The sequence below is a fragment of the Eurosta solidaginis genome, chromosome 4 (assembly GCF_040869045.1).
Source record: "Eurosta solidaginis isolate ZX-2024a chromosome 4, ASM4086904v1, whole genome shotgun sequence".
Taxonomy (NCBI): Eukaryota; Metazoa; Arthropoda; class Insecta; order Diptera; family Tephritidae; genus Eurosta; species Eurosta solidaginis.
In genome coordinates, this window is record NC_090322.1 from 71,137,708 (window position 1) to 71,163,367 (window position 25,660).

General features: G+C 37.1%; 1 protein-coding gene across 1 annotated transcript in view; it reads right to left on the reverse strand.

Annotated features, from left to right (window-relative positions):
• LOC137249949 (sn-1-specific diacylglycerol lipase ABHD11) overlaps positions 1-21,829 on the reverse strand; it is a 200,675-nt gene extending 178,846 nt beyond the window's left edge. The window contains exon 1 of the mRNA XM_067782050.1: positions 21,428-21,829. Within this exon, the coding sequence (XP_067638151.1) occupies positions 21,428-21,670 (243 nt within the window). The 5' untranslated portion in view covers positions 21,671-21,829. The remainder of the gene's footprint in view (positions 1-21,427) is intronic.
• Between the last annotated feature and the right edge of the window lie 3,831 nt (positions 21,830-25,660).

A 25,660-nucleotide genomic window follows, 5' to 3' on the forward strand; every position in this document is an offset into this window, starting at 1 on the left:
GATTTGAGGATTTTGTTACGGCTCTGAATTCTCGGAACAATTGCGGCTGCGAGCTCACCAAAATGTAGATCCTGATCAAACGTCACACCCAAGATTTTGGGGTGTAGGACAGTCGGTAGCGTAGAGCCATCGACGTGGATGTTCAAAATGGTCGACATTTGGGACGTCCATGTTGTAAATAAGGTCGCGGAAGATTTAGTCGGTGATAATGCCAGGTTTCGCGAGGCGAAAAAACTGGAGAGATCAGGGAGGTAGCCGTTTATTTTGTTGCATAGCTCATCGATCTGTGGGCCTGGGCCTGTGGCCATTACTGTGCAGTCATCGGCGTAGGAAACGATTGTGACTCCTTCCGGTGGTGAAGGTAGCTTAGATATGTAGAAATTAAACAAAAGTGGGGATAGGACACCACCCTGTGGCACCCCTTGTTTAATTCTCCTTGGTTTTGATGTTTCATTTCTAAATTGCACCGATGCCTGCCAGATAATTTGCGGTCCACCTTTTAAGACATGGGGGAAGGGTAGACCCTTCCAGGTCCTGCAGTAACGAGCCATGGTTGACCGTATCGAAAGATTTTGATAGGTCTAGCGCTACGAGTACTGTTCTATGGTGGGGGTATTGATTTAAACCGCAATTTATCTGGGTGCTAATGGCATTTAGCGCGGTGGTAGTGCTATAGAGTTTTCTGAAGCCATGCTGATGAGGGGCTAGCTGCAAATTTGCTTGGGAATAAGGGAGCAAAATGGCTTCAAGCGTCTTTGCCATTGGCGATAGGAGAGATATCGGACGATACGACTCACCTATGTTAGCTGGTTTCCCAGGCTTTAGTAGCGGGACCACCTTGGCCATTTTCCATTTCTCAGGTATGACAAAGGTGGAAAGAGACAGATTGAAGACATGCGCTAAATATTTGAAACCCTCTTTACCTAGGCTTTTAAGCATCGGCATGGCTATGCCGTCTGGGCCCACTGCTTTGGATGGTTTAGCACGACCAATGGCGTACTCAACCTCTTTAGCGGTGATGGTGATTGGTGACGCGCTGAATTTGTGTTTATGTGCGTGTCTATTGGCTCTCCGTCTATCTTTGTCGACCGTAGGATGCATTATATATTGTCGGCAGAAAGCGCTCGCGCATTTTTTCGCGTCCGACAGCACTTTGTCGCCAAAGGCGATGGAAACTTTGCCTTTGTGCTTAGTCGGATTTGATAGGGACTTTACGGTGGACCAAAGTTTACCCACACCGGTAGAGAGGTTACAACCTCTTAGGTGCTCCTCCCATTTCGCCCGCTTGTGTTCATCCACAAGCAATCTGATGCGTTGGTTTATATCCCTTATTTGGGGGTCGCCTGGATCAAGCTGTCTTATAAGGTCACGTTCTCTCGCTAAGTTTGCGGTCTCCGCCGGTAAGTGGGGCCGGATTTCGGTAATTCTCCCGGCGGGAATGAAATGTGCCGAGGATTTAATGACCTTACGGAAGGCACGCTCCCTTTGGCGGGCATCAGTCGGGATAGGGAGGGCAGCAAAGCGGCTGTCTGTAAAGGATTTATATTCTTCCCACTTTCCTTTTTTGAAGTTTATGAAAATGCGTTTTTCAGTGACGATGAAGTCGGCGGTACGCTCAAGCGAAATATGTATGGGCCGGTTGTCGGATGCCAATGTTACCATCGGCTGCCAGTTGACGCAGTTTACGAGTTCTGCGCTCACGATTGAGATATCTGGCGAGCTGTGACAGCTTCCTACCATACGTGTTGGGCGTCTCCGTTTATTGTGCAGAACGTCGTTTCTTCTATTTGATCCGCCAACATCTCACCCCTACTGTCCGCCTGCAAGTTTGAATGCCATAGATCATGATGGGCATTGAAATCACTTAAGATAATGCGATTGTTGCCAGTGAGTAAGGCCCTAATATTAGGGCGGTATCCACTGGGGCAACAGGTGGCAGGAGGGATGTAGATGTTGATGATTTCTAGGTTTGCATCGCCTGACCGGACAGATAGGCCTTGACGTTCTAAGACATTGTCCCTGCGGTCGATGCCAGGATCAAATATATAATATTGCACAGAGTGGTGTATGATAAACGCGAGACCGCCTCCATTTCCGCTCTCGCGGTCTTTCCTGTGGACGTTATACCCAGAGCAGGTCTGCAATGCAGATCTTGCTGTGAGTTTAGTCTCTTGAATCGCAGCAATGCGTATGTTGTGCCGCTTCATGAAATCGACTATCTCCGTAATCTTCCCAGTTAGTCCATTACAGTTTAACTGCAGGATTCTGAAGTGCATAAGAGACGTCGCCACTCTGGGGGTAAGTGACGGGTGACTACGCCTGGGTTGTGGAAGGCCAGGACGCAATTGCTGTTGTGGCCCTGGGACTGGGTGTCCTTGGGCAAGCATTGGGGTACCCGGATGATTTGGGTTTGCGACCTGGCAACATGGCGCGATGAAACCCGTCGGGGGGTTGTCGTCGCGGAGACCAGAACATCTAGGAAAGTGGCACCACCCAAGGCAGGAGCTGCATTGGGCGGATGTCGCAAACCTATATATTCTGTGCTGGCACACTAAGAGTCTGTTTCCCTGACCTGCACTATTGCTGCCGGAAAAGAGGGGGGAGAAGACGGGGGCAGGGGCTGATGCTCAGCATTGCTACCAACTCTACTACGAATGTAGTAGTTATGAGTGGTATCAGCTGTTTGAGTTGTTGGCGCCGTGGGTCGCGAGCAGCAGCGGGTACTTGTTGTGGCTTGCCGAGCAGCGGGGCTGCTGGAAGGTAGTAGGGGGGGGGGGGGGGGGGGGGGGCGCTAAGGCATATACTACGGGACGCCCTTGGGCATGAACAGCAAGGAGCCACAAAAGATTTATAAAAGTTACGTGGACGTCGGGTTTTGGGATCAAGCCCAGAACAACCTGTCCGATGCAACCATCCCTTGCACGAGACACACTGAACAGAGTATGACCGTCCTAAAAAGATTCTTTTCCGGCAGATGCAGCAAAAACATTTCTCAGGACCGGGGTCAGGAGACGGACCCGGATTGGATTCGATGCCTTCCCGGAGTAAGAGAATATGGAGCAGTCCTGCTGCAAGGAGCTGCTGGGAGGATGACAATTTGTGGGAGGGACGAAACAAATTAGATGGGGTCACACTGAAATGACAGTCCTTGGTCGGGAAAAATCCCGAGTCGCTCCGGTACATAGAACCGACTGCCTTGGGAAGCGCGAGAAAGGCACTCTTGCGAGACGGCGTTAAATTACGTCATATCTAGCTGGAAGGAAGAGCTGAGCCTAAAAAAACATATAGTAGCAGTTTTCATTGACCTGAAAAGAGCGTTCGAAACAATTGATAGGAATATAATGCTCGATAAACTACAAAAAATTGGTATTAGGGAAAATGAATTGCAGTGGTTTAGAAGCTTCTTATCAGACCGGAAACAAAGAACAGCCATCGAGTCAGTAGTCTCATCCGAGGCACAAGTGGTCATAGGCTTACCACAAGGGTCGGTATTAGCACCAATCCTGTTCAACATTTACATAAACGATATTACATCAGCACTGAAATTTACTAAAATCAGGTTGTTTGCAGATGATGCGCTACTTGAAGTAAACGAAACGGGCATTTCAATAGCAAGGAGCATAATGCAAGAAGATTTAGACTCATTGTGTAGATGGCTTTGCATTAATAAACTCAAGCTTAACGTTAACAAAACTAACTTCATGGTTTTATCTAGGACGACCAATAAAGAATCACTTAATTTAGATCTAAAAATAATGAATACGAGCATTGAGGATGTCAAAATATTTAAGTACTTAGGGATCCTGATTGACAATAAACTGAGGTTTACGGATCATATTGATTATATTGTTGCAAAAATGGGCAAAAAAATTGGATTTTGGAAGAGATCGTGTAAACTTATTAGTAAGAAATATAAGTTGAAAGTTTATATCATAGAACCACACTTCTTATATTGCCCTACAATATTCTTTATTGCCAATGAAACACAAGTAGACAGGTTACAAATTATGCAAAACAAAGCTATGAGATTTATATTGAAAGTATGTAAAGAGTATGCTTGATGCACTAATAATAATAATAATAATTTATTTATTTACGGTCTTTAAGACCTAGCTCAAGGTAAAAAAAAAAAAAATATATATATATATATAAATAAATTGTATACATTACATGCTTAATGACTTACAGTATAAAAATAATTTTGCTTTAAACTTATTAATATTTTCACAGTCTTTTATCGCATTTGGTAATTCATTGTACATTTTATAACCTATATATTCTAAAGTCTTCTTCGCGAACTCCGTTCTTACTCTAGGCAGTCTTATATTTCCGCTGCTTCTAGTTCCATAGTTATGTATTTCATGATTAAAATGTATTCTCCCGTTCAGATAATTCGGTGTTATTCCTAATTTCATATGATGTATAAATTTCAATGTGAAATAATATATCGACTGTTTTACACTGAGCCAGTTTAACATATTTAGCATTGTAGTTTTTGGTGTTCTAAGCGAACATTTTAAAATTAATCGCATTGCCTTGTTTTATTGTATCTGCAGTTTTTTTATTTGTGTGTCATTTGCTAATAGCAGGATTGTTGGACAATAGATAAAGTGCGGTTCAATAATTGATCGATACACTAATAATTTGTGTCGTTGACTAATATATTTACAAGTTCTGTACATAAAACCAATTTTTTTTGCAATTTTGTTTTCTAAATAACTTATGTGTTCTCCAAATCTAAGGTTTTTGTCGATCCAGACTCCTAGGTATTTGATCTTGTCTACTTGCTGAATTTCAACATTTCTTATCTTCAGAGTAATATTGCTAAGGTTATTGGCACCCATAATGCTTTGATTTTTGCAAAATATCATACTTTTGGTTTTATCCACGTTCACTTTCAACTTTCTATGGCATAGCCATTTGTAAAGGGAGTCTAAGTCTTCTTGCATTTTCGATACCGCAAAGCCCGCACTTCTTTCACTAATGGTTATCAATGCATCATCCGCAAATAGTCGAATATTGCAATATTTCAAGCATTCTTTAATATCGTTAATATATATTGTAAACAATAGCGGTGCCAATACTGAACCTTGTGGTAGCCCAATATGTACATCAGCAACCGGTGAAACTGCACTTCCAATTATCGTCTTCTGTTTTCTATTACTCAAATAGCTTCTGAACCATTCCAAGGATTTTCCTCTTATCCCATTATTAAACATAACATTCAGCAGTTCCTCTCTATCCACAGTTTCAAAAGCACGTTTTAAGTCTAAAAAGACTGAGATCACAACTTTCTTATCAGTTATATCCTCTTTCCATTCCGCAATAACCATATTCAGTGCGGTTTCGCAAGAATGGCTTTTCCTAAACCCAGATTGTTCAGGTATAATAATTTGGTATTTATCTAGATATGCCACTAATTGATTTTTAACCACCGTTTCCATAATTTTTTCATCTGCGGGTAGCGTATTAATTGGGCGCAGTTCCTCTGGCCTTACTGTATTTTTGACTTTTTCCGCAGGTACTATAGTTGATACTTTCCAGCAATTTGGAACAATGCTACTGTTTATTGATTCATTTATTATATCTTTGTAGAAGTGAGCAATGTAAATCATGGCATCTTTAAATACCCCCTCCGACAAAAGCTTTTTTCCCCCATATTTGTTTCTAAAAGATTTAGTAATGTTCATTATATCATCTAACTCTACGTCGGTGAATTGAAAAGTTTCAATTGCATTATTTACACTTGTTTCTGCCGCAATTGGAATTATTTCAATGCTATCATTAATTTCAGCTATGCTCTGTACAAAAAATGTATTTAGGGCATTGGCTATATCTTATTCCTTCTCGAGGCATTCACCGTTAATTACTATTTTGCTAACGACCTTTCTGTCATCGGTGAGCTCAGCAAGATGTTTTAAAGACTTCCACATCCGCTTCATGTCTCCTGCACTATCGAGCACTTTATCTTCCATATATTTCTTCTTTTTATACATAACAGTTTTTTTATATTTTTTTTTTATGCCATTATAATCCACCCAGTTGCCAGTATTTCTAGCAGTATTATAGAATTCAAATTTTCTTTTGTGCAGTTCCCTTAGCTCACGGTCATACCACTTATTCATCAGTTGTATTTGGATCCTCTTCTCATACGTCAATGCTTGCATAGCTTCAGTTAAAATATTGTTCAGGATCTCAGTTCTACGTTCTATTCCTACATGAGACACAGAGCTAAAGTCGCACGTTCGCAGCAGATTTAAAAGATTTTCTGCGCTATAGTACCCCCAGTTGGTGACAGTAGCAACTTTTCTCATTTTGCAATATTTAGCTGTTGGTACTTTGAAATGAATTGTTTCATGATCGGAAATTTTATATCCACTTACATGTTCAGTTTTAACTTGCTCATTATTGCTGAAGAGTAAGTCTATTTTCGTAGAGGAGTGCTCAGTTATTCTTGTGTTGAAATTTATTCTTTGTACCATAGCCATTTGTGCAAATAAACTTATAAGCTGGTTTGAGTATGTTGATGATATATTCATATTAATGTTAAAATCTCCAACTATTATAATGTTGTCAGATTCCCTGAGGTGTTCATTGATGACATTGTTTAAGTATGTCATGAAGTCAGCATCACTGCTATTTGGTGAGTGATAGAGTACACCAATTTGCCATTTTAACGCATATTTTTTAAGTTTTATGACAATGCACCACACATTCCTGTCAATAGCTTTATTACACACTATGCTATATTGTAAATTTTCATGTACATACATTAGAACACCACCTGTATGTCTACTGTGGGAATCGCAGCGGATGAATTTATATGTGGAAATGCATAGCTCAGAATCCATGATTTTATCTGTTGTACATGTTTCCGCGCATAAAACAATGCTGGGTTTTTTTATTTCTATAAGATGTTCCAGCTCTAGCTTATTTGCTGTAATACTATTAATATTAAGATATATACAGTCCAAGTTGAGCACTTTGTTACGCAGGTTTGTTTTAGTTTTTGACTTGTGCTTTGTGGTTACAGATTCCCTCGTTGGTTGCTAATAGCCAATCTTCCTCTTCCTTGCTATGAGCTTTTGTTGATACACAGGACACATTCTGTCCATGGAATCGTGATTTTCGTCCAGTCCCAAATTTAATTCTTTATTTGCCCTGATGCAGTTGATGCATTTATTTATTGCTTCTTTATTGCATACCACATATTTATGCTCACCCAAGCATTTTGTGCATACTTCTTTTTCTTTGCAGTCACTGGCTTTGTGATTGAAGCCTTTGCATTTGAAACAACATAGTACTTGCACTGCATCATATACTCTGCACCGCTCCCAGCCTACATTGAGCCTTTCTCCGGCTAGTATATTCATAAAAGCTTCAACCTCCACTTCAATTACGGCATTATAGTAAATTTTCTCATTTTTTTTAACTTCATACTGCTTGACAATTTTTATATCTGTTTCGGATAGACAATTATTCTGACGTTTAATTCTCTGGGTAAGCTCATCATTATCATACTTGAAATTTATACCAGTTACAATAACGGTTGGTTTCACTTTCATAGGAATCTTCACATTGTAGTTATTTCCGAGGCTGTTCTCAATAGCATTTTTTATTTTCTCACGATCATGGTCATTTGCACTCTCTACAATCACTACACCGCTTTGTCTTGCTACTATATTTGTAATTTGTAGCTCCTTTGGATCGACATTCAAGTTTAGATCATTTTTGGTTTTTTCAGCACCTTGCTTTGTATTTGGCTTAACTATTAAGGGAACAACTTTTCTAATCTCTGGCAACGCTTTTGTTACAGCTGCATACGATGCCTTGGCTTCAACATTGCCGTTTCTCTTTATTTCTGTGCATATTTTTTTATTTTCATTACTAATTGTTGCAATCATTTTCTTATTTTCATTTTTATTGCTTTTTAACTCTTCGCATACTTGCTCACTGCTTCGCTTGAACCCTTTCGCTATTTCACGGATTTTGTTTACTTCTTTCACACTTCTTTCGCAAGACTCTTGAGCTTTTTGCATTGCTTTGATTCTTTCACTAAATGCAACTTCCACTGCTTTAAGTACTTGTTTAATCTCTCGCTCATTTTTCTTTAGTGAATTATCAAACTCACTTCTATACTCTGCTAATTGTTGTCCATTCTGCTTTACCACCATTTGCATATCTTTAAGGATGTCATCAACGTTATGCACATACTGCACACAGTCAGTACACATAAACCTAAGCATCTCACATTCTTCAAGTTTGGTGACGCTGTATTGATCCAAGCCTGAGCATTTTGTTGTTAGGTGGTAATATTTACCACACACCCCTTCACACCGAATTTTTGACACTTCTCCTCGTATATTACTTTTGCATTTGTCACATTTTTTCTCCATTCTTCTTTACACATATACAAAATTTATTATAAAAGTAGTTTACAATGTTTTTGCATCAAATAACTGCAGAAGCTGGTTGAGTGTGAAACAGTTGATATTTTACCATAGTATGAAATCTGTATTTTATATCAAGCATGGTAAATTACCAGCCTACCTAAGTGAAAAACTTGTTTATGTGAATGAAACCCATTCTCACATAATCAGGGAAAATAATAATTTTAGATTAACTCTTCTCAAAACAGAGATGGACAAGCAAAATATATTTTACAAAGGCCTGAAATGTTTTAATGAACTACCTAATCATGTTAAAAATTGTGAAAACTTAAACACGTTCGAAAAAAAGTTTTTTAGAATATTGCAAAACCATTCCAAAAAGATAAAATATTTTGTATCTGTATTTCATCTTACTGATCCTTGAGCGTACATGGCAATCCAATTAGACACAGAAGAACCTTATGCATCAGGGAAAATACATATATCGCTCGCAATCAAATTGGGAAAGAATTCCTGAAAATATCGTCCCAGACAGTTCATGTGAATCACGTATACTCCTACAACAATGATATATTATAATTAATTAAAAAGCTGGTACAGGGAGGATTGGAAACACGTCCTTTCCAACCGTCCGATAAAAGTGGCTCATTCTGCTGCTTGAGATGGCATCTTTAAATACCCCCTCCGACAAAAGCTTTTTTCCCCCATATTTGTTTCTAAAAGATTTAGTAATGTTCATTATATCATCTAACTCTACGTCGGTGAATTGAAAAGTTTCAATTGCATTATTTACACTTGTTTCTGCCGCAATTGGAATTATTTCAATGCTATCATTAATTTCAGCTATGCTCTGTACAAAAAATGTATTTAGGGCATTGGCTATATCTTATTCCTTCTCGAGGCATTCACCGTTAATTACTATTTTGCTAACGACCTTTCTGTCATCGGTGAGCTCAGCAAGATGTTTTAAAGACTTCCACATCCGCTTCATGTCTCCTGCACTATCGAGCACTTTATCTTCCATATATTTCTTCTTTTTATACATAACAGTTTTTTTATATTTTTTTTTTATGTCATTATAATCCACCCAGTTGCCAGTATTTCTAGCAGTATTATAGAATTCAAATTTTCTTTTGTGCAGTTCCCTTAGCTCACGGTCATACCACTTATTCCTCAGTTGTATTTGGATCCTCTTCTCATACGTCAATGCTTGCATAGCTTCAGTTAAAATATTGTTCAGGATCTCAGTTCTACGTTCTATTCCTACATGAGACACAGAGCTAAAGTCGCACGTTCGCAGCAGATTTAAAAGATTTTCTGCGCTATAGTACTCCCAGTTGGTGACAGTAGCAACTTTTCTCATTTTGCAATATTTAGCTGTTGGTACTTTGAAATGAATTGTTTCATATCGGAAATTTTATATCCACTTACATGTTCAGTTTTAACTTGCTCATTATTGCTGAAGAGTAAGTCTATTTTCGTAGAGGAGTGCTCAGTTATTCTTGTGTTGAAATTTATTCTTTGTACCATAGCCATTTGTGCAAATAAACTTATAAGCTGGTTTGAGTATGTTGATGATATATTCATATTAATGTTAAAATCTCCAACTATTATAATGTTGTCAGATTCCCTGAGGTGTTCATTGATGACATTGTTTAAGTATGTCATGAAGTCAGCATCACTGCTATTTGGTGAGTGATAGAGTACACCAATTTGCCATTTTAACGCATATTTTTTAAGTTTTATGACAATGCACCACACATTCCTGTCAATAGCTTTATTACACACTATGCTATATTGTAAATTTTCATATACATACATTAGAACACCACCTGTATGTCTACTGTGGGAATCGCAGCGGATGAATTTATATGTGGAAATGCATAGCTCAGAATCCATGATTTTATCTGTTGTACATGTTTCCGCGCATAAAACAATGCTGGGTTTTTTTATTTCTATAAGATGTTCCAGCTCTAGCTTATTTGCTGTAATACTATTAATATTAAGATATATACAGTCCAAGTTGAGCACTTTGTTACGCAGGTTTGTTTTAGTTTTTGACTTGTGCTTTGTGGTTACAGATTCCCTCGTTGGTTGCTAATAGCCAATCTTCCTCTTCCTTGCTATGAGCTTTTGTTGATACACAGGACACATTCTGTCCATGGAATCGTGATTTTCGTCCAGTCCCAAATTTAATTCTTTATTTGCCCTGATGCAGTTGATGCATTTATTTATTGCTTCTTTATTGCATACCACATATTTATGCTCACCCAAGCATTTTGTGCATACTTCTTTTTCTTTGCAGTCACTGGCTTTGTGATTGAAGCCTTTGCATTTGAAACAACATAGTACTTGCACTGCATCATATACTCTGCACCGCTCCCAGCCTACATTGAGCCTTTCTCCGGCTAGTATATTCATAAAAGCTTCAACCTCCACTTCAATTACGGCATTATAGTAAATTTTCTCATTTTTTTTAACTTCATACTGCTTGACAATTTTTATATCTGTTTCGGATAGACAATTATTCTGACGTTTAATTCTCTGGGTAAGCTCATCATTATCATACTTGAAATTTATACCAGTTACAATAACGGTTGGTTTCACTTTCATAGGAATCTTCACATTGTAGTTATTTCCGAGGCTGTTCTCAATAGCATTTTTTATTTTCTCACGATCATGGTCATTTGCACTCTCTACAATCACTACACCGCTTTGTCTTGCTACTATATTTGTAATTTGTAGCTCCTTTGGATCGACATTCAAGTTTAGATCATTTTTGGTTTTTTCAGCACCTTGCTTTGTATTTGGCTTAACTATTAAGGGAACAACTTTTCTAATCTCTGGCAACGCTTTTGTTACAGCTGCATACGATGCCTTGGCTTCAACATTGCCGTTTCTCTTTATTTCTGTGCATATTTTTTTATTTTCATTACTAATTGTTGCAATCATTTTCTTATTTTCATTTTTATTGCTTTTTAACTCTTCGCATACTTGCTCACTGCTTCGCTTGAACCCTTCCGCTATTTCACGGATTTTGTTTACTTCTTTCACACTTCTTTCGCAAGACTCTTGAGCTTTTTGCATTGCTTTGATTCTTTCACTAAATGCAACTTCCACTGCTTTAAGTACTTGTTTAATCTCTCGCTCATTTTTCTTTAGTGAATTATCAAACTCACTTCTATACTCTGCTAATTGTTGTCCATTCTGCTTTACCACCATTTGCATATCTTTAAGGATGTCATCAACGTTATGCACATACTGCACACAGTCAGTACACATAAACCTAAGCATCTCACATTCTTCAAGTTTGGTGACGCTGTATTGATCCAAGCCTGAGCATTTTGTTGTTAGGTGGTAATATTTACCACACACCCCTTCACACCGAATTTTTGACACTTCTCCTCGTATATTACTTTTGCATTTGTCACATTTTTTCTCCATTCTTCTTTACACATATACAAAATTTATTATAAAAGTAGTTTACAATGTTTTTGCATCAAATAACTGCAGAAGCTGGTTGAGTGTGAAACAGTTGATATTTTACCATAGTATGAAATCTGTATTTTATATCAAGCATGGTAAATTACCAGCCTACCTAAGTGAAAAACTTGTTTATGTGAATGAAACCCATTCTCACATAATCAGGGAAAATAATAATTTTAGATTAACTCTTCTCAAAACAGAGATGGACAAGCAAAATATATTTTACAAAGGCCTGAAATGTTTTAATGAACTACCTAATCATGTTAAAAATTGTGAAAACTTAAACACGTTCAAAAAAAAGTTTTTTAGAATATTGCAAAACCATTCCAAAAAGATAAAATATTTTGTATCTGTATTTCATCTTACTGATCCTTGAGCGTACATGGCAATCCAATTAGACACAGAAGAACCTTATGCATCAGGGAAAATACATATATCGCTCGCAATCAAATTGGGAAAGAATTCCTGAAAATATCGTCCCAGACAGTTCATGTGAATCACGTATACTCCTACAACAATGATATATTATAATTAATTAAAAAGCTGGTACAGGGAGGATTGGAAACACGTCCTTTCCAACCGTCCGATAAAAGTGGCTCATTCTGCTGCTTGAGATGGCATCTTTAAATACCCCCTCCGGCAAAAGCTTTTTTACCCCATATTTGTTTCTAAAAGATTTAGTAATGTTCATTATATCATCTAACTCTACGTCGGTGAATTGAAAAGTTTCAATTGCATTATTTACACTTGTTTCTGCCGCAATTGGAATTATTTCAATGCTATCATTAATTTCAGCTATGCTCTGTACAAAAAATGTATTTAGGGCATTGGCTATATCTTATTCCTTCTCGAGGCATTCACCGTTAATTACTATTTTGCTAACGACCTTTCTGTCATCGGTGAGCTCAGCAAGATGTTTTAAAGACTTCCACATCCGCTTCATGTCTCCTGCACTATCGAGCACTTTATCTTCCATATATTTCTTCTTTTTATACATAACAGTTTTTTTATATTTTTTTTTTTATGCCATTATAATCCACCCAGTTGCCAGTATTTCTAGCAGTATTATAGAATTCAAATTTTCTTTTGTGCAGTTCCCTTAGCTCACGGTCATACCACTTATTCCTCAGTTGTATTTGGATCCTCTTCTCATACGTCAATGCTTGCATAGCTTCAGTTAAAATATTGTTCAGGATCTCAGTTCTACGTTCTATTCCTACATGAGACACAGAGCTAAAGTCGCACGTTCGCAGCAGATTTAAAAGATTTTCTGCGCTATAGTACTCCCAGTTGGTGACAGTAGCAACTTTTCTCATTTTGCAATATTTAGCTGTTGGTACTTTGAAATGAATTGTTTCATATCGGAAATTTTATATCCACTTACATGTTCAGTTTTAACTTGCTCATTATTGCTGAAGAGTAAGTCTATTTTCGTAGAGGAGTGCTCAGTTATTCTTGTGTTGAAATTTATTCTTTGTACCATAGCCATTTGTGCAAATAAACTTATAAGCTGGTTTGAGTATGTTGATGATATATTCATATTAATGTTAAAATCTCCAACTATTATAATGTTGTCAGATTCCCTGAGGTGTTCATTGATGACATTGTTTAAGTATGTCATGAAGTCAGCATCACTGCTATTTGGTGAGTGATAGAGTACACCAATTTGCCATTTTAACGCATATTTTTTAAGTTTTATGACAATGCACCACACATTCCTGTCAATAGCTTTATTACACACTATGCTATATTGTAAATTTTCATATACATACATTAGAACACCACCTGTATGTCTACTGTGGGAATCGCAGCGGATGAATTTATATGTGGAAATGCATAGCTCAGAATCCATGATTTTATCTGTTGTACATGTTTCCGCGCATAAAACAATGCTGGGTTTTTTTATTTCTATAAGATGTTCCAGCTCTAGCTTATTTGCTGTAATACTATTAATATTAAGATATATACAGTCCAAGTTGAGCACTTTGTTACGCAGGTTTGTTTTAGTTTTTGACTTGTGCTTTGTGGTTACAGATTCCCTCGTTGGTTGCTAATAGCCAATCTTCCTCTTCCTTGCTATGAGCTTTTGTTGATACACAGGACACATTCTGTCCATGGAATCGTGATTTTCGTCCAGTCCCAAATTTAATTCTTTATTTGCCCTGATGCAGTTGATGCATTTATTTATTGCTTCTTTATTGCATACCACATATTTATGCTCACCCAAGCATTTTGTGCATACTTCTTTTTCTTTGCAGTCACTGGCTTTGTGATTGAAGCCTTTGCATTTGAAACAACATAGTACTTGCACTGCATCATATACTCTGCACCGCTCCCAGCCTACATTGAGCCTTTCTCCGGCTAGTATATTCATAAAAGCTTCAACCTCCACTTCAATTACGGCATTATAGTAAATTTTCTCATTTTTTTTAACTTCATACTGCTTGACAATTTTTATATCTGTTTCGGATAGACAATTATTCTGACGTTTAATTCTCTGGGTAAGCTCATCATTATCATACTTGAAATTTATACCAGTTACAATAACGGTTGGTTTCACTTTCATAGGAATCTTCACATTGTAGTTATTTCCGAGGCTGTTCTCAATAGCATTTTTTATTTTCTCACGATCATGGTCATTTGCACTCTCTACAATCACTACACCGCTTTGTCTTGCTACTATATTTGTAATTTGTAGCTCCTTTGGATCGACATTCAAGTTTAGATCATTTTTGGTTTTTTCAGCACCTTGCTTTGTATTTGGCTTAACTATTAAGGGAACAACTTTTCTAATCTCTGGCAACGCTTTTGTTACAGCTGCATACGATGCCTTGGCTTCAACATTGCCGTTTCTCTTTATTTCTGTGCATATTTTTTTATTTTCATTACTAATTGTTGCAATCATTTTCTTATTTTCATTTTTATTGCTTTTTAACTCTTCGCATACTTGCTCACTGCTTCGCTTGAACCCTTCCGCTATTTCACGGATTTTGTTTACTTCTTTCACACTTCTTTCGCAAGACTCTTGAGCTTTTTGCATTGCTTTGATTCTTTCACTAAATGCAACTTCCACTGCTTTAAGTACTTGTTTAATCTCTCGCTCATTTTTCTTTAGTGAATTATCAAACTCACTTCTATACTCTGCTAATTGTTGTCCATTCTGCTTTACCACCATTTGCATATCTTTAAGGATGTCATCAACGTTATGCACATACTGCACACAGTCAGTACACATAAACCTAAGCATCTCACATTCTTCAAGTTTGGTGACGCTGTATTGATCCAAGCCTGAGCATTTTGTTGTTAGGTGGTAATATTTACCACACACCCCTTCACACCGAATTTTTGACACTTCTCCTCGTATATTACTTTTGCATTTGTCACATTTTTTCTCCATTCTTCTTTACACATATACAAAATTTATTATAAAAGTAGTTTACAATGTTTTTGCATCAAATAACTGCAGAAGCTGGTTGAGTGTGAAACAGTTGATATTTTACCATAGTATGAAATCTGTATTTTATATCAAGCATGGTAAATTACCAGCCTACCTAAGTGAAAAACTTGTTTATGTGAATGAAACCCATTCTCACATAATCAGGGAAAATAATAATTTTAGATTAACTCTTCTCAAAACAGAGATGGACAAGCAAAATATATTTTACAAAGGCCTGAAATGTTTTAATGAACTACCTAATCATGTTAAAAATTGTGAAAACTTAAACACGTTCAAAAAAAAGTTTTTTAGAATATTGCAAAACCATTCCAAAAAGATAAAATATTTTGTATCTGTATTTCATCTTACTGATCCTTGAGCGTACATGGCAATCCAATTAGACACAGAAGAACCTTATGCATCAGGGAAAATACATATATCGCTCGCAATCAAATTGGGAAAGAATTCCTGAAAATATCGTCCCAGACAGTTCATGTGAATCACGTATACTCCTACAACAATGATATATTATAATTAATTAAAAAGCTGGTACAGGGAGGATTGGAAACACGTCCTTTCCAACCGTCCGATAAAAGTGGCTCATTCTGCTGCTTGAGATGGCATCTTTAAATACCCCCTCCGGCAAAAGCTTTTTTACCCCATATTTGTTTCTAAAAGATTTAGTAATGTTCATTATATCATCTAACTCTACGTCGGTGAATTGAAAAGTTTCAATTGCATTATTTACACTTGTTTCTGCCGCAATTGGAATTATTTCAATGCTATCATTAATTTCAGCTATGCTCTGTACAAAAAATGTATTTAGGGCATTGGCTATATCTTATTCCTTCTCGAGGCATTCACCGTTAATTACTATTTTGCTAACGACCTTTCTGTCATCGGTGAGCTCAGCAAGATGTTTTAAAGACTTCCACATCCGCTTCATGTCTCCTGCACTATCGAGCACTTTATCTTCCATATATTTCTTCTTTTTATACATAACAGTTTTTTTATATTTTTTTTTTTTATGCCATTATAATCCACCCAGTTGCCAGTATTTCTAGCAGTATTATAGAATTCAAATTTTCTTTTGTGCAGTTCCCTTAGCTCACGGTCATACCACTTATTCCTCAGTTGTATTTGGATCCTCTTCTCATACGTCAATGCTTGCATAGCTTCAGTTAAAATATTGTTCAGGATCTCAGTTCTACGTTCTATTCCTACATGAGACACAGAGCTAAAGTCGCACGTTCGCAGCAGATTTAAAAGATTTTCTGCGCTATAGTACTCCCAGTTGGTGACAGTAGCAACTTTTCTCATTTTGCAATATTTAGCTGTTGGTACTTTGAAATGAATTGTTTCATATCGGAAATTTTATATCCACTTACATGTTCAGTTTTAACTTGCTCATTATTGCTGAAGAGTAAGTCTATTTTCGTAGAGGAGTGCTCAGTTATTCTTGTGTTGAAATTTATTCTTTGTACCATAGCCATTTGTGCAAATAAACTTATAAGCTGGTTTGAGTATGTTGATGATATATTCATATTAATGTTAAAATCTCCAACTATTATAATGTTGTCAGATTCCCTGAGGTGTTCATTGATGACATTGTTTAAGTATGTCATGAAGTCAGCATCACTGCTATTTGGTGAGTGATAGAGTACACCAATTTGCCATTTTAACGCATATTTTTTAAGTTTTATGACAATGCACCACACATTCCTGTCAATAGCTTTATTACACACTATGCTATATTGTAAATTTTCATATACATACATTAGAACACCACCTGTATGTCTACTGTGGGAATCGCAGCGGATGAATTTATATGTGGAAATGCATAGCTCAGAATCCATGATTTTATCTGTTGTACATGTTTCCGCGCATAAAACAATGCTGGGTTTTTTTATTTCTATAAGATGTTCCAGCTCTAGCTTATTTGCTGTAATACTATTAATATTAAGATATATACAGTCCAAGTTGAGCACTTTGTTACGCAGGTTTGTTTTAGTTTTTGACTTGTGCTTTGTGGTTACAGATTCCCTCGTTGGTTGCTAATAGCCAATCTTCCTCTTCCTTGCTATGAGCTTTTGTTGATACACAGGACACATTCTGTCCATGGAATCGTGATTTTCGTCCAGTCCCAAATTTAATTCTTTATTTGCCCTGATGCAGTTGATGCATTTATTTATTGCTTCTTTATTGCATACCACATATTTATGCTCACCCAAGCATTTTGTGCATACTTCTTTTTCTTTGCAGTCACTGGCTTTGTGATTGAAGCCTTTGCATTTGAAACAACATAGTACTTGCACTGCATCATATACTCTGCACCGCTCCCAGCCTACATTGAGCCTTTCTCCGTCTAGTATATTCATAAAAGCTTCAACCTCCACTTCAATTACGGCATTATAGTAAATTTTCTCATTTTTTTTAACTTCATACTGCTTGACAATTTTTATATCTGTTTCGGATAGACAATTATTCTGACGTTTAATTCTCTGGGTAAGCTCATCATTATCATACTTGAAATTTATACCAGTTACAATAACGGTTGGTTTCACTTTCATAGGAATCTTCACATTGTAGTTATTTCCGAGGCTGTTCTCAATAGCATTTTTTATTTTCTCACGATCATGGTCATTTGCACTCTCTACAATCACTACACCGCTTTGTCTTGCTACTATATTTGTAATTTGTAGCTGCTTTGGATCGACATTCAAGTTTAGATCATTTTTGGTTTTTTCAGCACCTTGCTTTGTGTTTGGCTTAACTATTAAGGGAACAACTTTTCTAATCTCTGGCAACGCTTTTGTTACAGCTGCATACGATGCCTTGGCTTCAACATTGCCGTTTCTCTTTATTTCTGTGCATATTTTTTTATTTTCATTACTAATTGTTTCAATCATTTTCTTATTGTCATTTTTATTGCTTTTTAACTCTTCGCATACTTGCTCACTGCTTCGCTTGAACCCTTCTGCTATTTCACGGATTTTGTTTACTTCTTTCACACTTCTTTCGCAAGACTCTTGAGCTTTTTGCATTGCTTTGATTCTTTCACTAAATGCAACTTCCACTGCTTTAAGTACTTGTTTAATCTCTCGCTCAGTTTTCTTTAGTGAATTATCAAACTCACTTCTATACTCTGCTAATTGTTGTCCATTCTGCTTTACCACCATTTGCATATCTTTAAGGATGTCATCAACGTTATGTACATACTGCACACAGTCAGTACACATAAACCTAAGCATCTCACATTCTTCAAGTTTGGTGACGCTGTATTGATCCAAGCCTGAGCATTTTGTTGTTAGGTGGTAATATTTACCACACACCCCTTCACACCGAATTTTTGACACTTCTCCTCGTATATTACTTTTGCATTTGTCACATTTTTTCTCCATTCTTCTTTACACATATACAAAATTTATTATAAAAGTAGTTTACAATGTTTTTGCATCAAATAACTGCAGAAGCTGGTTGAGTGTGAAACAGTTGATATTTTACCATAGTATGAAATTTGTATTTTATATCAAGCATGGTAAATTACCAGCCTACCTAAGTGAAAAACTTGTTTATGTGAATGAAACCCATTCTCACATAATCAGGGAAAATAATAATTTTAGATTAACTCTTCTCAAAACAGAGATGGACAAGCAAAATATATTTTACAAAGGCCTGAAATGTTTTAATGAACTACCTAATCATGTTAAAAATTGTGAAAACTTAAACACGTTCAAAAAAAAGTTTTTTAGAATATTGCAAAACCATTCCAAAAAGATAAAATATTTTGTATCTGTATTTCATCTTACTGATCCTTGAGCGTACATGGCAATCCAATTAGACACAGAAGAACCTTATGCATCAGGGAAAATACATATATCGCTCGCAATCAAATTGGGAAAGAATTCCTGAAAATATCGTCACAGACAAACAGTTCATGTGAATCACGTATACTCCTACAACAATGATATATTATAATTAATTAAAAAGCTGGTACAGGGAGGATTGGAAACACGTCCTTTCCAACCGTCCGATAAAAGTGGCTCATTCTGCTGAGCTGCTAGCTTTTGGGTTGACCGGAATCAAATGCATTCCGACAGCATACATAATAAAAATGTAATAATACGTCTTGGAGTAGGGCAGGATTGTGAAGACGTCCTTCCAACCTCCCAATGAGATGACTCCAAGACTCGCCCGTTGGGACCACCAGTTCCCGTGCTGTTCGGAATCTCATGCATTCCGACACCCCAAACGCTAGAAATACTATTATAATTAAAATGTATTTATAATTTGTAATAATCTAAGTTTTAGGCTTAAAACGCCGTAATAATAAATAATAATAATAATAATGAAAGCTGTTGATGAGTGCTTTAGTACAGGGTAGTTTTCATACCTATTGGTAACTAGGGTCTCGATATATAGGCCAAAACGTGGATCAGGGTAACACTAGGATGTGTTTTTACATTATGGGTATCAAGTTGAAGCTGTTGATATGTGCTTTAGTACAGAGTTTTATTCCGCTGGGTGACTAGGGTCTCGAGATATAGGCCAAAACGTGGGCCCGGATACCCCTAGAATGTGTGTGTGTAATATGGATATCAAATGAAAGCTGTTGCATCAACCTGGCAAAACTGATAAATGTGCATGCGAAGCCGAAATAAATATATGAATTAATAATACCCACATACCTATTTACATACGTCCTATTCGATTTGCCTGAAATTTGGTATAAAAATTTGCCTATATTAGTATTTGCGATCCTTTTTTCCGAGAAGTAGACCAGAGACGGACTGGGACTGGGACTGGGATTAGGAATAGGACTGGGACTGAGACTCGAAGTGGGACTGGGACGGAAAAAGCTTATTAAAATGTATGCACATATAACAAATTTAGGGCAGAACAACGTCTGCCGGGTCTGCTAGTGGTTTAATAGTTGTCATATTTACATTCACAATTTTTTTGTGGGTACAACATTACAACAACCACATGAAAATCGCCAACTTCAACTGCAAATATCTCCGTACAGAGATACAATTTTTATTTTCCGCCTTCGGATTATGGTAAAAGTCTAGTTGAGGGGTCGACTGCTAATACGCTACCAATTTCCAGTGAGATGTCAAAAGACGCGTATTGACCCCGGCAACAATAATCTGAAGGCGGAAAAGAAAAATTTTATCTCTGTCCGGAGATATTTGCAGTTGAAGTTGGTGATTTTCATGTGGTTGTTGTAATGTTGATGTACGCGCAAAAAATTGTGAATATAAGAGTTTTGCGTGGTCTCCAAACCGGTGTTGGACTCACCCAGGTAAATTTTTTATAAGCGCGGCCGGTAATTGTTTACTTTAGGGTACAACTGCTAAAACTCGTCCAAAAATATCGGGAGAGGTGTCAAAAGACGCGCTTTGATCCCAGGATCACGAATCCGAAAGCGGAAATTGGAAATTTGGTAATTCTTTACGACAGCATGACACTGCTAATACGAGTCAAAAAATATCGAGTGAGGTGTCAAAAGGCGCATATTAATCTCGAGAATAATAATAAGGCGGAAAAAAAATTGTATCTCCGTCCGGAGATATTTGCAGATGAAGTTGGAGATTTTCGTGTGGTTGTTGTTGTGTTGGGTACCCACAAAAAAAATTGTGAACGTAAGTGTTTATAGCTTTGGTCTCCAAAACGGTGTTGGACCCACCCAGGGTGATTTTTATAAGCGCGGCCGAAGGCCGCCAACGCAGAAAGGTGTTCTGCGCAAAAATACTAGGGATCCGACCCCCGGTTTCGGAGGTACCCGTGGGTCTTTTTTCGGTTTTTCGTTAATATCTTTTGAACGCGTTAAAATTTTTATTTTCCGCCATCGGATTATTAATATTGATGTCAAGACGCGTCGTTTGCACCTCTCTCGATATTTTTGGTAGCGTATTAGCAGTCGACCCCTCAACTAGACTATTACCAAGAGATATACCGTTGGAATCAACATAAAAACCTCTATAAATCCCAATTTTTAATTTTTTTTTTTTGTTTGACAAATGTATTCTGCACTTGCTCCGAAACTTCTCCCGACGCGTTTTAGCAGTCGACCCCTGTTCCGGGCTATTGTCATTCACCATTCTATAGTTACCATTTTATCGACTTTCTTTTCCAAAACTCGGGCAACAGTTCTCCAATTTCTCTGTGATCCAAAAAGACCATGCATTATAATAAGCGGCAATGTTTTATTGTTATTTTCTCCATAAATTGTGTACGCCATTTTTACAGGCCCAATTGTTGAGAGCACGCGAATGTTGTTCATTATTTCAGGATATTGTACTTTCCATCTCTTTGCAAGATGTCCAAGTATATTTTGGTAACTTTTGTATTGCATATTTATGTAATGAAGAAAAATGTAAACAGTGCAAAGTCTTGTAGGGATGTGAGCCACATCAACATATCGATGTATTGTATATTTGTGGTATTGTATCGCATGCCAAACTAAAATATCGAAATCACTTGTCCAAAAAACTAGTCGGAAAATAGGCACAAATCACAATAGAAGATTTGACAAAGCGCATGTAAATATTAGTTCAGCTGTTTTTATGATGTAAGATCGGTACGCAGATCACAAGAAAGTAAAACTTCCATATAAAAAATGCTCAAGAACTGCTCAAGAAGATTCCTTGTCGTAAATAAAAATATAGCATTTCCAGCGACAATCAAGAGATTGCAAACTTCTTCGCTCAATTCTTTCACTCTAATTACTCTACTGTGGTGGATTCATCACCTACAAATTATCCATATGAGCTCCATTCTAGTAACTGAATATATGCCCCACTTTTGTTGCCTGAGGATGTTCTACTCCATCTAAAGACCATAAAAGAATCCTTCAAATACGGTCCCGATTTGATCCAACATGTTTTCTTAAACAATTTGCGGAATATATTTACCAGCCCCTTAGTGATCTGTTTAACCTCTCCTTAAAAAATGGCATATTTCCGACGGCTTGGAAGGAATCTTTTCTTATACCACTCCATAAAAAAGGAAGCAAGTCGTCTATTGAAAACTATCGTGAAATAGCAACTCTCTCCGCTATCCTATAACGACAACCTTTTAAAAACCTACGCCCCTGTGGACCTACACGCACGCGCACCACTGTCTCTGCAAATAACAATGCCAATTGTCTGCAAAGCAACGGCGTATTAGGTGTGTATGTGTGTGAATATAGAACCAATCGTTGTAGCTAACATGCTGGAAGCCTTCCAGGAACTTTGAGTGACTTTGGGCTAAAGTGGGTTGACAGTAAACCGAAAACGGTAGTGGCAACAGGAAAAGTTGTCTATAAAAGGGCCACCATCCCGTTCTTCTCTATCACAAAGTTTTGAATATGGTGCCACAACGCGAGTGCAGTGAAAGTGAAATAAAAAAAATTTTATAAAAAAAAATAATAAAAAAGTGTATAAAGTGATAAAGTTTCAAAGTGCGAAACCGTAAGCTACCGGTTCGGTGAAAAGTGCCGCATCCAAAAGAGAAATATTATTCCTGCCACCACCAGATCCAGCACCACCAGCAACGGTAAGTACCACCGCCATTCCCGTTTATCTAAATCCCATACAGTAGTCCCATGCCTATAACCCTCCATTAACGCCCGCATAATTTATCTCATTCCCATCTTGTCATCCATAGTTTACGTTGAAGGAATCCCCAAAGGAAACCAATCACCACCGTCGGTGCTAGGCACCAAAATCCACCAACGGTAAGTAAACACATCTACCTTAGTGACTAGCCCAAAAGTGATATTGAATTTAGTGCCATTTTCTCAAGTGAACTTCATAGTTTGTCTGCTCCGTAAAGGAAAATGATTTTGAGAGAAAATTGATTTATTTTTGGGCAGATAAACATTAAAGTTCGCCGGAGAAATGGCCTATAAATGCTATACACGACATTGTGATGCCCAGCTTCATATTTTTATTGTTTGGTCTTCCTTTTCTTAGAATCCCCATCACCACAAGAAGACTCGCTTAAAGCAACGGCGCGAGGCACCCGAACCACCAACTACAAACCACACCGCGTAACAGCCACCAACAGACACCACACCGAGTAACAAACACCAAAAGCTACAACAAACCACACCGAACACGTAAGCCACCAGTACTACATAAAACACTCTCATTCGTTCAAACCACAAAAAAAAAAAAAGTAAGAAAAATCGCATCCACACCAAAAGATTGCATACATCCATATTCACAACCACACGCATTTGCAACCAACCACCGATATATAGATAAGCTACTACACCGCAGATCCACATTCAAAACCACAACCTCAGAAATACACGCATAACCTTAACCACGAAACATTCAACCAGCAACCACACCTGCCGATCACAAACACACCAGCAACCACCACACAACCACACCAACAATAACCACGCAACACTCAAAAACACCACGACCACATTTTTACATACTTTCTGATACAAAACATTCAAACACGGAAATACTAAAACCAACATCAAGCAATTCCAACTATCCATCAAAATACACGGTAAGCACAAACACAACCAAAGCTATTAGCAGGTGAAAGGCTATTTTCCCAAAACACAACTTAAACACACGCAAAGAGAGGGCTGCACATCACATCACACCACACCGAACAAGAGCACGCAATATATCACATCACATCAGATCACTTCACGTTGTATCACATCATATCACAAACTACAATTAGCGGTGAGTTATATATAGCTGGTCGCTGGTATGGATTGCTACATCAGCAGGGCTGTGGTGAGAAGACATATCAAAGGTAGAGAGTACTCTCGGCACCTCGTCCAATTCGCCGCAACAACGACAACATCACACCACCACGAAGGGGACCGAGAATATGCCTTAGTTTTCATTTTGGTTTAAAATAACTTTTTTAGATTATAAGTTTCCTTTTAATTTTGTTTGAATTTCCCTTTAATCCCGATGTATGAAATATTTTTCTTAATTGAATTTAAAATATTTTTTTCGATTTCCTAATTTTTATACATACATTTTTTTTTTATACACACTTACCCAAAAACACATACACGTATTTCACAAACATTTTTTTTATCACCTCTAAGGATATATATTTCTTTTTGCACAATTAACTTAGTATTTCAGGATTAGCTTAGCTATTTTCTTTCCTGATTTGTTTTTGCGAGCTGCATTTCCTTTTTTTTTATATGAAATTTTCTTGTCACACCCTGATTCTTACACAAGATTTGTTTTGTAATATGATATGTAGAGAATTTCTTATTCATGTTTAATTTTCTTGATGATATAGGGAATTCTCTTTTACTTTTTTTGGATAAGGATTCTGTTGTTCTGCAAGAAAGAAAAAGGAGGATCTGCCTGAACACACACCATACACATGTGGCACTTTCCTTTTTCTTTTTTTTCTTCTTTTTGTAACGCATTTTTTTCCGGCAAATCATTTTTATTGTTAATCACTTTTTTTCACAAACTAAAACGTTTTCATAAAAGCGTCATTTCACCTTCTTATCTTATTTTTTTTTAACGTTTTCTTTTATTAAATACCTCGATCGCGAAAAACGTGTACGTATTTTTACTATTACAAACCGGAACTGAAAGTTCCATGAGGTAATAGTATATAAAGTACAAAAGTACATGGAATAGGGTTTTTTCTGCTCTTTATGTCTCTTTTCTTTCAGCTCCCGCTGCTACAGCCTCGGTACCTGGACTGCAGACGAGCGTCAGGAGATGAGTAAGTGAATGAGTATATACATATGATGAATGGTAACGTTTTTACATCATCGTTGTAATCTCTTTTTTTTATTGATTCTTTGCCTAACATGTTATTGTATGCACATATTTAAGTGAGCGCTTTAACTATTTCTTAACATAAGCAAGAAATAGAGATCGTAAGTAAAGGGTGGTCCCGTCTAGGGTATTTTATTTATTTTTTTTTTTGTTATCTATTTAATTTCTTTTAAACTTTGAAAATTATATGCAGTACTCTTTTTGGTTATGCTGATTGATAAATTGATAATTATTTTGATCAGGATAAGAAATAAATGAATTTAGAATTACCAACGCAAACCACTAGTATATAAGTAAACTTGGAATTTGTGAAAATAAACTTGTATGAAGAGGAAATGAGTTATGTTGATTTTATTAGTTGAAACAATATTAGGAAAAATGCAGGCCCTCTAAGTTACCTTTTGTGTTAGTGTGGGTGTTGCCCTTGTGGCACACTAGGAATGAGTTAGGTTTTGCAACCTACTGACGGACGATGATTTAGACTAGACCATTACAGACGGACGAACGTCAGGAAAAAGGAACTCCACTCGGTTATCGGAGTCAAAGTAGAGTTCAAAGTTGTTCATGCCTCA